The sequence below is a fragment of the Ranitomeya variabilis genome, chromosome 6, assembly GCF_051348905.1.
Source record: "Ranitomeya variabilis isolate aRanVar5 chromosome 6, aRanVar5.hap1, whole genome shotgun sequence".
Classification (NCBI taxonomy): domain Eukaryota; kingdom Metazoa; phylum Chordata; class Amphibia; order Anura; family Dendrobatidae; genus Ranitomeya; species Ranitomeya variabilis.
This window is the reverse complement of record NC_135237.1, coordinates 202068251-202080541: the sequence shown is the minus strand read 5'-3', so window position 1 is coordinate 202080541 and position 12291 is coordinate 202068251. Positions and strand designations below refer to the sequence as shown.

The following is a 12291-nucleotide window of genomic DNA, read 5'->3' as shown; positions in this document are numbered from 1 at the left end:
AAACAGAATTCACAACAGTACCCCCCCCTTGAGGAGGGGGCACCGAACCCTCATGAGGACCACCAGGGCGATCTGGATGAGCCCGATGAAAGGCGCAAACCAAATCAGAGGCATGAACATCAGAGGCAGTCACCCAAGAATTATCCTCCTGACCGTATCCCTTCCATTTAACCAAATATTGAAGTCTCCGTCTGGAAATGCGAGAGTCCAAAATCTTCTCCACAACATACTCCAATTCACCCTGCACCAGCACAGGAGCAGGAGGCTCAACAGAAGGAACAACCGGTACCTCGTACCTCCGCAACAAAGACCAATGGAAGACATTATGAATAGTGAAAGCTGCTGGTAGGTCCAAACGAAACGATACAGGATTAAGAATCTCCATAATCTTATAAGGACCTATGAACCGAGGTTTAAACTTAAGAGAAGAGACCTTCATAGGGACAAAATGAGAAGATAACCACACCAAGTCCCCAACGCGAAGACGATTACCAGCACGACGATGACGATTAGCAAACCGCTGAGTCTTCTCCTGGGACAACCCCAAGTTGTCCACCACATGACTCCAAATCCGGTGCAGTCTATCCACCATCGTGTCCACTCCAGGGCAATCCGAAGATTCCACCTGGCCAGATGAAAAACGAGGGTGAAACCCCGAATTGCAAAAGAAAGGAGAAACCAGAGTGGCAGAACTAGCCCGATTATTAAGGGCAAATTCTGCCAACGGCAAAAATGCAACCCAATCATCCTGATCAGCAGACACAAAACACCTCAAATAAGTCTCCAAGGTCTGATTAGTTCGCTCTGTCTGGCCATTCGTCTGAGGGTGGAATGCAGACGAAAAAGACAAATCCATGCCCATCCTGGCACAGAACGCCCGCCAAAATCTAGACACAAATTGGGATCCCCTGTCAGAAACGATGTTTTCCGGGATACCATGTAAACGAACCACATTCTGAAAAAATAGAGGAACCAACTCAGATGAAGAAGGCAACTTGGGCAAGGGTACCAAATGAACCATTTTAGAAAAACGGTCACACACCACCCAGATGACGGTCATTTTCTGAGAAACCGGAAGATCCGAAATAAAGTCCATAGAGATGTGCGTCCAAGGCCTCTTCGGAATAGGTAAGGGCAACAACAATCCACTAGCCCGAGAACAACAAGGCTTGGCCTGAGCACAAACATCACAAGACTGTACAAAAGTACGCACATCCTGAGACAGGGAAGGCCACCAGAAGGACCTGGCCACCAAATCTCTGGTACCAAAGATTCCAGGGTGACCTGCCAACACAGAAGAATGAACTTCCAAGATGACTCTAGTGGTCCACTCATCTGGAACAAACAGTCTCCCAGGCGGACAACGATCAGGCCTATCCGCCTGAAATTCCTGCAAAGCACATCGCAAGTCTGGAGAGACAGCAGACAATATCACCCCATCCTTAAGGATACCCGCAGGCTCAGAATCACCAGGGGAGTCAGGCTCAAAACTCCTAGAAAGGGCATCCGCCTTCACATTTTTTGAACCTGGTAAATATGAGACCACGAAATTAAACCAAGAGAAAAACAACGACCAGCGCGCCTGTCTAGGATTCAGACGCCTGGCAGACTCAAGGTAAATCAGATTCTTGTGATCAGTCAAGACCACCACCTGATGCCTAGCACCCTCAAGCCAATGACGCCACTCCTCAAAGGCCCATTTCATAGCCAAGAGCTCCCGATTACCAACATCATAATTTCGCTCGGCGGGCGAAAATTTTCGAGAAAAGAACGCACATGGTCTCATCACCGAGCAATCGGAACTTCTCTGCGACAAAACCGCCCCTCCTCCGATCTCGGAAGCATCAACTTCAACCTGAAAAGGAAGCGAAACATCAGGCTGGCGCAACACAGGGGCAGAAGAGAAGCGGCGCTTAAGCTCCCGAAAGGCCTCCACAGCCACCGAGGACCAACTGGCAACATCAGCACCCTTCTTAGTCAAATCCGTTAGAGGCTTAACAACACTTGAAAAACCAGTTATAAATCGACGATAGAAATTAGCAAAACCCAAGAATTTTTGAAGACTCTTAAGGGAAGTAGGTTGCGTCCAATCACAAATAGCCCGAACCTTGACAGGATCCATCTCAATAGAAGAAGGGGAAAAAATGTACCCCAAAAAAGAGATCTTCTGAACCCCAAAAATACACTTTGAACCCTTTACAAACAAAAAATTGGCCCGCAAAACCTGAAAAACCTTCCTGACCTGTTGAACATGCGACTCCCAGTCATCAGAAAAAATCAAAATATCATCCAAATACACAATCATAAATTTATCCAGATATTCACGGAAAATATTGTGCATAAAGGACTGAAAAACTGAAGGGGCATTAGAAAGACCAAAAGGCATTACCAGATACTCAAAATGGCCCTCGGGCATATTAAATGCAGTTTTCCACTCATCTCCCTGCTTAATCCGTACCAAATTATACGCACCCCGAAGGTCAATCTTAGAAAACCATCTTGCCCCCTTAATACGAGCAAACAAATCAGTCAACAGTGGCAAAGGATACTGATATTTGACTGTAATCTTATTCAACAGCCGATAATACAAGGCCTCAGGGAACCATCTTTTTTACCCACGAAAAAAAAACCTGCTCCTAAAGGGGATGAGGATGGACGGATATGTCCCTTTTCCAAGGACTCCTTAATATACTCTCGCATAGCAGCATGCTCTGGCACAGACAGATTGAACAGACGACCTTTAGGAAATTTACTGCCAGGAATCAAATCTATAGCACAATCGCAATCCCTGTGAGGAGGGAGCGAACTAAGTTTAGGCTCAGCAAAAACATCACCGTAGTCAGACTAAAATGCCGGGACCTCAGAGGGAGTAGATGAAGCAATGGAAACCAAAGGTCCTTCCCCATGAGCTCCCTGACATCCCCAGCTTAATACGGACATTGTCTTCCAGTCAAGAACTGGATTATGAGTTTGTAGCCATGGCAATCCAAGCACTAAGACATCATGCAAATTATGCAACACAAGGAATCGAATCACCTCCTGATGGTCTGGAGTCATACACATAGTCACTTGTGTCCAGTATTGAGGTTTATTCCTAGCCAATGGTGTGGAATCAATACCCTTCAAAGGGATAGGGACTTCCAGAGACTCCAGACTAAACCCACATCGCCTGGCAAAGGACCAATCCATAAGACTCAGGGAGGCGCCAGAGTCCACATAGGCATTCACGGTAATAGATGATAATGAACAAATCAAAGTCACAGATAAAATAAACTTAGGGTACCGTCACACAGTGCAATTTTGATCGCTACGACGGCACGATCCGTGACGTCGCAGCGATCATATGATTATCGCTCCAGCATCGTAGACTGCGGTCACACGTTGCAATCATGGTGCTGGAGCGATGCCGAAGTCCCCGGGTAACCAGGGTAAACATCGGGTTACTAAGCGCAGGGCCGCGCTTAGTAACCCGATGTTTACCGTGGTTACCAGCGTAAAAGTAAAAAAAAACAAACCGTACATGCTCACCATCTGATGTCCGTCCGGTCCCTTGCCGTCCGCTTCCTGCTCTGACAGATCCGGCCGTACAGTGAGAGCAGAGTGCAGCGGTGACGTCACCGCTGTGATCTGCTCTCACTTTCCGGCCGGCAGACAGTCAGAGCGGGAAGCGGACGGCAAGGGACCGGACGGACATCAGATGGTGAGCATGTACGGTTTGTTTTTTTTTACTTTTACGCTGGTAACCACGGTAAACATCGGGTTACTAAGCGTGGCCCTGCGCTTAGTTACCCGATGTTTACCCTGGTTACCAGCGAACGCATCGCTGGATCGCTGTCACACACAACGATCCAGCGATGTCAGCGGGTGATCAAGCGACGAAAGAAAGTTCCAAACGATCTGCTACGACGTACGATTCTCAGCAGGATCCCTGATCGCTGCTGCGTGTCAGACACTGCGATATCGTAATGATATCGCTAGAACGTCACGAATCGTACCGTCGTAGCGATCAAAATTGCACTGTGTGACGGTACCCTTAGACTGCAAAGTGCTAACTGCAAGAGACTTATCAACCCTTCTTGTGCGTTTAGAGCATGCTGATATAACATGAGCAGAATCGCCACAATAGAAGCACAACCCATTTTTAAGCCTATAATTCTGCCGTTCACTTCTGGACAGAATTCGATCACATTGCATATTCTCCGGTGCCTGCTCAGAAGACACCGCCAAATGGTGCACAGATTTGCGCTCCCGTAAACGCCAGTCAATCTGAATAGCCATTGTCATGGACTCATTCAGACCTGTGGGCGTAGGAAACCCCACCATGACATCTTTAACGGCGTCAGAGAGACCCTTTCTGAAATTCGCCGCCAGGGCGCACTCATTCCACTGAGCAAGCACAGACCATTTTCGAAATTTTTGACAATATATCTCAGCTTCATCATGCCCTTGAGAGAGGGCTATCAAGGCCTTTTCAGCCTGAATCTCCAAATTAGCTTCCTCATAGAGCAACCCCAGCGCCAGAAAAAACGCATCCACATTGAGCAGCGCAGGGTCCCCTGGCGCCAATGCAAATGCCCAATTCTGGGGGTCACCCTGCAGCAAGGAAATAACAATCCTAACCTGCTGAGCGGGGTCTCCAGCGGAGTAAGATCTCAGAGAAAGATACAATTTACAATTGTGCTTAAAATTCAAAAAACGAGATCTATCTCCAGAAAAAAACTCTGGTATAGGAATTTTAGGTTCAGACATAGGGGTATGTATGACAAAGTCTTGTATATTTTGAACCTTAGAAGCGAGATTATTCAGATTTGAAGCTAAACTCTGGATATCCATTTCTCAGCAGCTGAGATCTGAGCCATTCAGGGATTAAGAGGAGGGAAAAGCAGCAGACAGCAATTATGGCTAGACAGACTTCAGAGTAAAAAAAAAAAAAAAAAGGTGTCAGAAACTTCTTTTCTCTCCTTCTTCAGCCAATACTTTTAACACAGTGAGGCCGGCTATACTGTCATGGTTCCCAATGGCAGGGACATAGGCAAAAACAGGACTAGCTCTAGGAAGATGGAATCTAAGCTGACCGCGATGCTGAACCTCACGCACAACTACCAGTAGCCGGGGAACGTGCCTGCGTTTTATCCCTAGACGTCTCGCACCAGCCGGAGATCTAGCTACCCCTAATAGAGGAAACACAGACCTGGCTTGCCTCCAGAGAAAACCCCAAAGTGATAGTAGCCCCCAAAATATAATGACAGATAGTTAAGCGGAAAACACATACGTAGTATGAATACAGGTTCAGCAAAGAGAGGCCCACTGACTAGATAGCGGAAAATACCAAAGTGGACTTCGCGGTCAACTCAAAACCCTACAAAATACCATCCTGAAATAACTTTAAACTCCGGTGCCAACTCATGACACCGGAGTGGTCATTTCAGTTCACTAGAGCTTCCAGCAGCAAGATTCAACAAAAGCACGCTGGACAAAAATACAAATGATCCAAATGAACGCTGGACAGAAATTCATGAAAGGTACAAATGATCCAACTTATCTGAATAAGCAGACTTAGGAGCAGGTAGCAAGTATCAGAAGAGCTCTGGTAACATTGATAGCCGGCAAGTAAATGACTGAGAAGCCAGACTATATAGGAGACTCCCATTTCCTGATGGGAACAGGTGCACTGGAGATAAAAGACAGAAGTCAACCAGTACCACCAGTAGCCACCAGAGGGAGCCCACAAACAGAATTCACAACACACAACAAGTGGACTGCAAAAGAACAAAGCAAGGACTTATCTTTGCTGAACTGGTCAGAATATCAGGGAAATCCAAGCAGAGATGTGAATCCAACCAGGAACCATTGACAACTGGCACAGGCTGAAGGATAGAACCAGGCTAAATAGTCGAGCCAGAAAGACAATCAGTGGAAGCAGCTGCTGACTACTAAATCCAAGGAGCAGCAGTACCACTTAAAACCACCGGAGGGAGCCCAAGAGCGGAATTCACAACACCTACCTGACCCCTGTTTGCCTGTACAAGATTAGCAGGACTCCCTCTGTAGATTACCATCTATACGACACTCCCCACAACCACCGTGAGTCTCATTGAAGTCACCGCTGTTCATCGTCACAGAGAAGTGTCTATGGGAATACAGCCTCAGTGACCTGCGGTAATCTCGATTATGTCACCACTAGTCACTGAGGCTGCACTCGCAGCACCTAATTCCGCCCATAGTTTTGAGCCTGGACATTCAATTCATTGCACTGTCCAGATTCTGGAAACCACATTTCGCAGACATGGATTATGGTGTGGAACATCTTCACTTCGGAGAGGTGAGGGATATGGTTGTTTATTATTTTTATTTTTTTACAGGGAACAAGAATTTCAATGGAATGGGGGTAAGGTGAGTGTGGATTTTTATTTCAAATAAAATACTTTATTCTGGGTGTTTTTTAATTAGAATGTGACTATAGACAACGGCTCTCCATTACTAATCTCTGGGATTGATTTCACCTGACAATACAAAGATTACATCAACCTCACAAATATTACCCCACTTGCCACCACCACAAGGCAAGTCGGAAGAGCTGGACAAAGTGCCAGAATAGATGCCCCTTTTCTGGGGTGGCGGTGGGCTGCTATTTTTAGGTTGGGGGCCAATATCCATGATCCAATGCCAGCCCCCTGCTGTCTGCTTTAGCTTGGTTGGTTGTTAAAAATGGGGGGGAATCCACACTGGTTTTTTTACATTTTTTTTACATATTTTTTTTATATGGTGCGGGGACCCCTCTATTCTTGATAACCAGCCATAATAAAGCTGACAGCTGTCAGTTTTGCTTGCCCTGGTTTTCAAGAATAGAACAGACCCCACGTCATTTAAAAAAAAAAAAAATGTTTATAGTGCAGGCGCCGGCTGGTGATTACTCCAATTAGCGGCGTCTTCTCTCGCTGCTATCAGCGACAGCAGGTGCAGGCTGATGGGAATAAATCTCACATCAGCCAACGCCTCTGTGAAGGCGGTAAACATTTTTTTACCACTGGATACAGCTGCGGGCTCACACTGTCATCTGACAGCGTGGAAACCGCAGCTCTTTGACCTGCAGTAATAATCTTATTGCAGGTGACAGAGTGGTAAACAATGGATGTTCGCGCATCCCATTCATTTGAATGGGGTCAGGGTTCGGATTAGGGTATTGTTCTGGTACCCGAACTGATCTTTTTTTAAATGTTCGGCTGGACCCGAACAACCAGGGGTTCGCCCATCACTAATACATGAGTACATGTACTGTATACTGTATGTATAGTTTCCAATATGAGCATAATAACAGTAAAGGTACATCAATACATGGTGTATAAATATCCATAATAAATATAATTGCATGCAAATGGAGCATTTTGAATACAAAACTGACCCATCAGTGACACAATTCCTGCTACTCATCATTGCACTCTAGCAAGCATTTCGCAATTTGCTTCTTCAGAGCGAGATGTAGTATGGGGATGTAAAATAAAGAAAACACGGTTTCTTAATGATTTTCGTTGTGGATGAATGGAAATGCTGGGAATTGTTAATAGATATAATGGGGGCTATTATAACATCATATCCTTTGCGGAGAATGCTGCTCCCCCAGAAGTGAGGTAGGATACCCTCAGAGAGAAGGAAATTTAGTCTTCTTAGACCAAAGGAAGGGGTTTGTGTGGGTTATTTCCTCAACGTTTGACTAAAAGGGTGACAGCGCTCTGTACCCTTCAGGTATTGCCCACCATTGTAAGATTCCTATGATATGTTTGATAAATTGGCACTTTATGCGCATAGAGACACTTTCTTCTCTATTCTATTTTGGAGCAATTTTGGTCTCTCCTACCTGGTGTCTTCCCCAATAGCATGTACACTCCCCTAATGACTTCTCCTAACGGAGAAAGAAACATGTTGGATATTTTCAGTGGAAAAAGGCCAGTACTAATGCAGGGGGCACGACAGGGTAGGTTGAGTCATTCTTCTTCACATATGGATGTGACCCGGATGCCAGCCTGCATATGAATTGGGTAAGATCTACACACTTTCTTCCTTTTGTTTTTACAGTTACGGCTTTACAGTTATGGCACTAGAGCACTTTATTTGCTAATCAGTCCTATCATTTATTGTCAGGAATCAAAGAATGTAATGTGTATCGTATAGATAGTACTCTCTCCATCAATGCAGTAAGTTATGTGGTTAGTTATATCCTGACACTATAAGATTTTTTTTCTGGATCATTGCCACTTTGCTGGATACAGTAGTTTTAAATTGGTACAATAAAAGTTAATTTTCAGAGTATCTTCTAAGCTGTCAATATATTTGTTCATACTGAGAAGGTTACCCTTTTATGCATAAAGCAGGAGTTTTTACTACATATCTCACCAGACGGAGGACTACCGCATGCTCAGACACACGTACTAATGTGCACAATGGTACTCTACTCCACTAAAAAGCCGATAGTAATAAGTTTAAAAACCATTGACAGTTTAGTTTGACTAGAGGTATTTTCTTTTTTGCATTTTCATTTTATGATCCCCTTCTTCCCAGAGCCATAACTTTTTTATTTTTCAGTCAAAATGGCCATGTGAGGGCTTTGTTGTTGCAGGACAAGTTGTATTTTTGAACGACACCATTGGTTTTGACATATCCTGTACTGGAAAGTGGGAAAAAATTCCAATTGCGGTGAAATTGCAGAAAAAGTGCAAGTCCACAGTTTTTTTTACCATGTTCACTAAATGCTGCAACTTAGGCTACTTTCACACTAGCGTCGTACGACGCACGACGAATTGCGTCGTTGCGATGTACCGACGCAAGCAGTGAAAGCTCCGCACAATGGGGCAGCGGATGCTGTTTTTTAATGCATCCGCTGCCCCATTGTAAGGTGCGGGGAGGAGGGGGCGGAGTTCCGGCCGCGCGGTCGGAAATGGCGGACACGACGCACCAAAAAACGTTACATGCAATGTTTTTTGGTGCCGACGGTCCGACGCAACACGACACAACTGTTGCACGACGGTTGCGACGTGTGGCAATGCATCGCAATGCGTCGCTAATGTTAGTCTATGGAGAAAAAACGCATCCTGCAAGCAATTTTGCAGGATGCGTTTTTTATCCACAAAGACGCATTGCGACGTGCAGTGCATGACGCTAGTGTGAAAGTAGCCTTACCTGCCATTATGATTTTCCAGGTCATTACGAGTTCACAGACACCAAACATGTCTAGGTCCTTTTTTATTTAAGTGGTGAAAAAAAATTATTTTTAGGCTATGTTCACACGCTGCGGTTTTTGCTGCGGATCCGCAGACGTTTTCCATGCAGGGTACAGTACAATGTTACCCTATGGAAAACCAAATCCGCTGTTCCCACTTTGCTTTTTTCCGTTGGAAAATCCGCGCTGATTTTCTGCGGAAAAAAAGAAGTAGCATGTCACTTCTTTCTGCGGATTCCGCAACTGTTTTCCACCTGCACCAATAGGAAAGTGCAGTTGGAAAACCGCAGTGGAATCCGCAGAAGAAACAGCACAAAAAAACGCAGGGAAATCCACCGCGGTTTTGCACTGCGGGATTCACAAATCAGGACCTGAAAAATCCGCAGGGAAAAAAGGATGGTGTGAACAAGCCCTTACACCTAAAGTCGGAAAGGAGTTGAAGGACCATGTAAATTACACAAATTAATAATAAACTGAAAGTGTGATGTGCTAATAAGATTGTGAATAAGGAATACATAAAAGAAATAAATAATAAATCAATGACGTTAAAAGCGAACAATATGGAAAAAATATGCTAATGAAATGTGTGTCATTGTATTTCCTTTGTGTGTGATTAGTACTGTAAATGGGATGTGAATGATGTCAAAGAAACTGAAAATAATCTGCAGAAAAAACTAATACTTTAAAGAAACATGAATTTGATAAAAGAGAATATTAGCGTAAAACAAATTCATAAATGTGAAAAATAAATTATTGAAGGATTTGTATTCTTCAAAGGGTATTCTCACAAATTCAAAGTAAAAACATTTATACAAAAACTACAAGGTCTAAGGCTACTTTCACACTTGCGTCTGTACGGGTCCGTCGCTATGCGTCGGGCCGACGTACCGACACACGTGTGAAATTTGTGCACGACGTTTGCAGCGGATGCAGTTTTTCAACGCATCCGCTGCCCGTTCTGAGGTCCGGGGAGGAGGGGGCGGAGTTTCAGCCGCGCATGCACGGTAGAAAATGGCGTACGTGACGGACAAAAAAAGTTCACTTGAACGTTTTTTTGTCCACCAAAACACGACGGATCCGTTGCACGATGGACACGACGTGTGGACATCCATCGCAATCCTTTGCTAATACAAGTCTAGATGAAAAAAACGCATCCTGCGGGCACATTTGCAGGATCCGTTTTTTTTCCCAAAATGATGGATTGCGATGGATGCCAAACAACGCAAGTGTGAAGGAGGCCTAACCCAGCTAAAAATATAAATGTCAGTATCCAAATAAATGTTTTTATATTATGCTGTGGCTCCATCTAAGGATATGCAATGGCATAACTCAAAATACTCTACCATAATGTTCAGACAGATGGTTGAGAGAATTCCTCTCTCATCATCTATAACCTTTGGCTATAAATTAGTATAACTATCATTAGTATAACATATTCATGAGTAGGAGTATTTAACCTTGAACATTGGCACTATTGGTACTTACTAGCCTTGTGAACATGCATCTCTTGCAATTTCATAGGATTTGTTAACATTTTTTTCTCAAATTTATCTTTGATGGTTTTACAGTATGATACCTATATTGTCAAAATTATTGGTTCTGCCTTAAATCATCTTTTCCCCCCTAGGATTTGTATTACCAGTCTTACTCACAAGTTGGTGTTATGTTTGCCTCCATTCCTAATTTTAATGATTTTTACATTGAACTTGATGGCAATAATATGGGAGTGGAATGTTTACGACTTTTAAATGAAATAATTGCTGATTTTGATGAGGTAAGTAGTATATTTAAACTCCTAAAATAAAATATCCAATAATTTTAATTTATCAAGCAACCATCATTTTATTATTTTTAGTTTATAAATCAATAATACACATGAAAATAAGCAACTGTGTAATATAGAATGTAATGTCCGCAAGGACAGGATTCTCTCCCCTCTGTACCAGTGTGTCACTGTAAACCTGTTTACTGTAAATGATGGCTATAACCCTGTATGTAACCCCTTTCTCATGTACAGCACCATGGAATTAATGGTGCTATATAAATAAATATATAAATAAATAATAATAATAATAATAATATTTTTTTAGTGAAATCTACTTCTTTCACCTCATAATCTGATCTTTCACTTTCAATTTATGAGTAAAGTCTGTAGTCAGTAAAGATAGATTTTTCCATTACTGAGATAGGAGATGATTGTTGGTACTTTTAAAATTCTATGGATGGGGAACTGGAAGCTAGAGGCAGGCACAGACATTCTAGAGAAATTTCTCCTGGAACAACAGTTACAGTTCTCCATAGAGCTTTATGAGCACTAAAGATGAAAAAAATACTTTTAATTCAAATGCAGATGAGATATGGTCAGGGGCTCAGAATTTGGACAACTTTCCCTTTTTCATATTGACAGTGTCCCCTTTCACAGATCGAGTGTTGCCTAGTGTGCATGTTTGCATGTGCACACTGACACTGCCTGAGCCTCGTTGCTGTGTACAGTCAGACTCACACAGACAGCGTGGGCAGTGACTTTTTCCTCCCTAGTTTCACTCTGAAGCCTCTCACTTTGGGTGTATGATCATCAATTGCTTGTCCAGTAATATTCCAAAATGCTAAGTGAGGGGGCATATCGGTGCACTTAGTCATTGGCCAACACATTTTAATTAACAGTAATTTTTGATAGTATTTTAATAGGTGTAAGTGCCCTAAATCAATGAGCAGCTAGTTTAATATGCAATTTGTGAGTGAAAGACACCCTTTAAAGCGTAATTGTTATTTTAATTTTTATTTCAGAATTTTCATTTTATACACATGGAAATAACAAACTTTATAATATTATATTATCAGAGAAAACTGCTTCTTTCTCTGTCAAGATTGATCATTCATTCTTAAGTCTCATTTCACAGATAATATCCTTATTTGAGGAAGACCAGTTTTTACATTACTGAGATAAGAGATGGCAGTGCTACTAACAACATTTAATGGAGAGAGAAGGTGGAAGAAGGGGAGAACAACTAGAGACAGAGCTCCTCTTCCTCATCTTCCTATCTACAGTCTTATCAGTAGCAACTGCCATCTCCTAT

The 12291-nt window shown here is 43.2% G+C and overlaps 1 protein-coding gene across 1 annotated transcript in view; it reads left to right on the top strand.

Annotated features, from left to right (window-relative positions):
• ADCY1 (adenylate cyclase 1) overlaps positions 1–12291 on the top strand; it is an 839277-nt gene that overhangs the window by 785205 nt on the left and 41781 nt on the right. The window contains exon 16 of the mRNA XM_077269394.1: positions 10842–10988. Within this exon, the coding sequence (XP_077125509.1) occupies positions 10842–10988 (147 nt within the window). The remainder of the gene's footprint in view (positions 1–10841; positions 10989–12291) is intronic.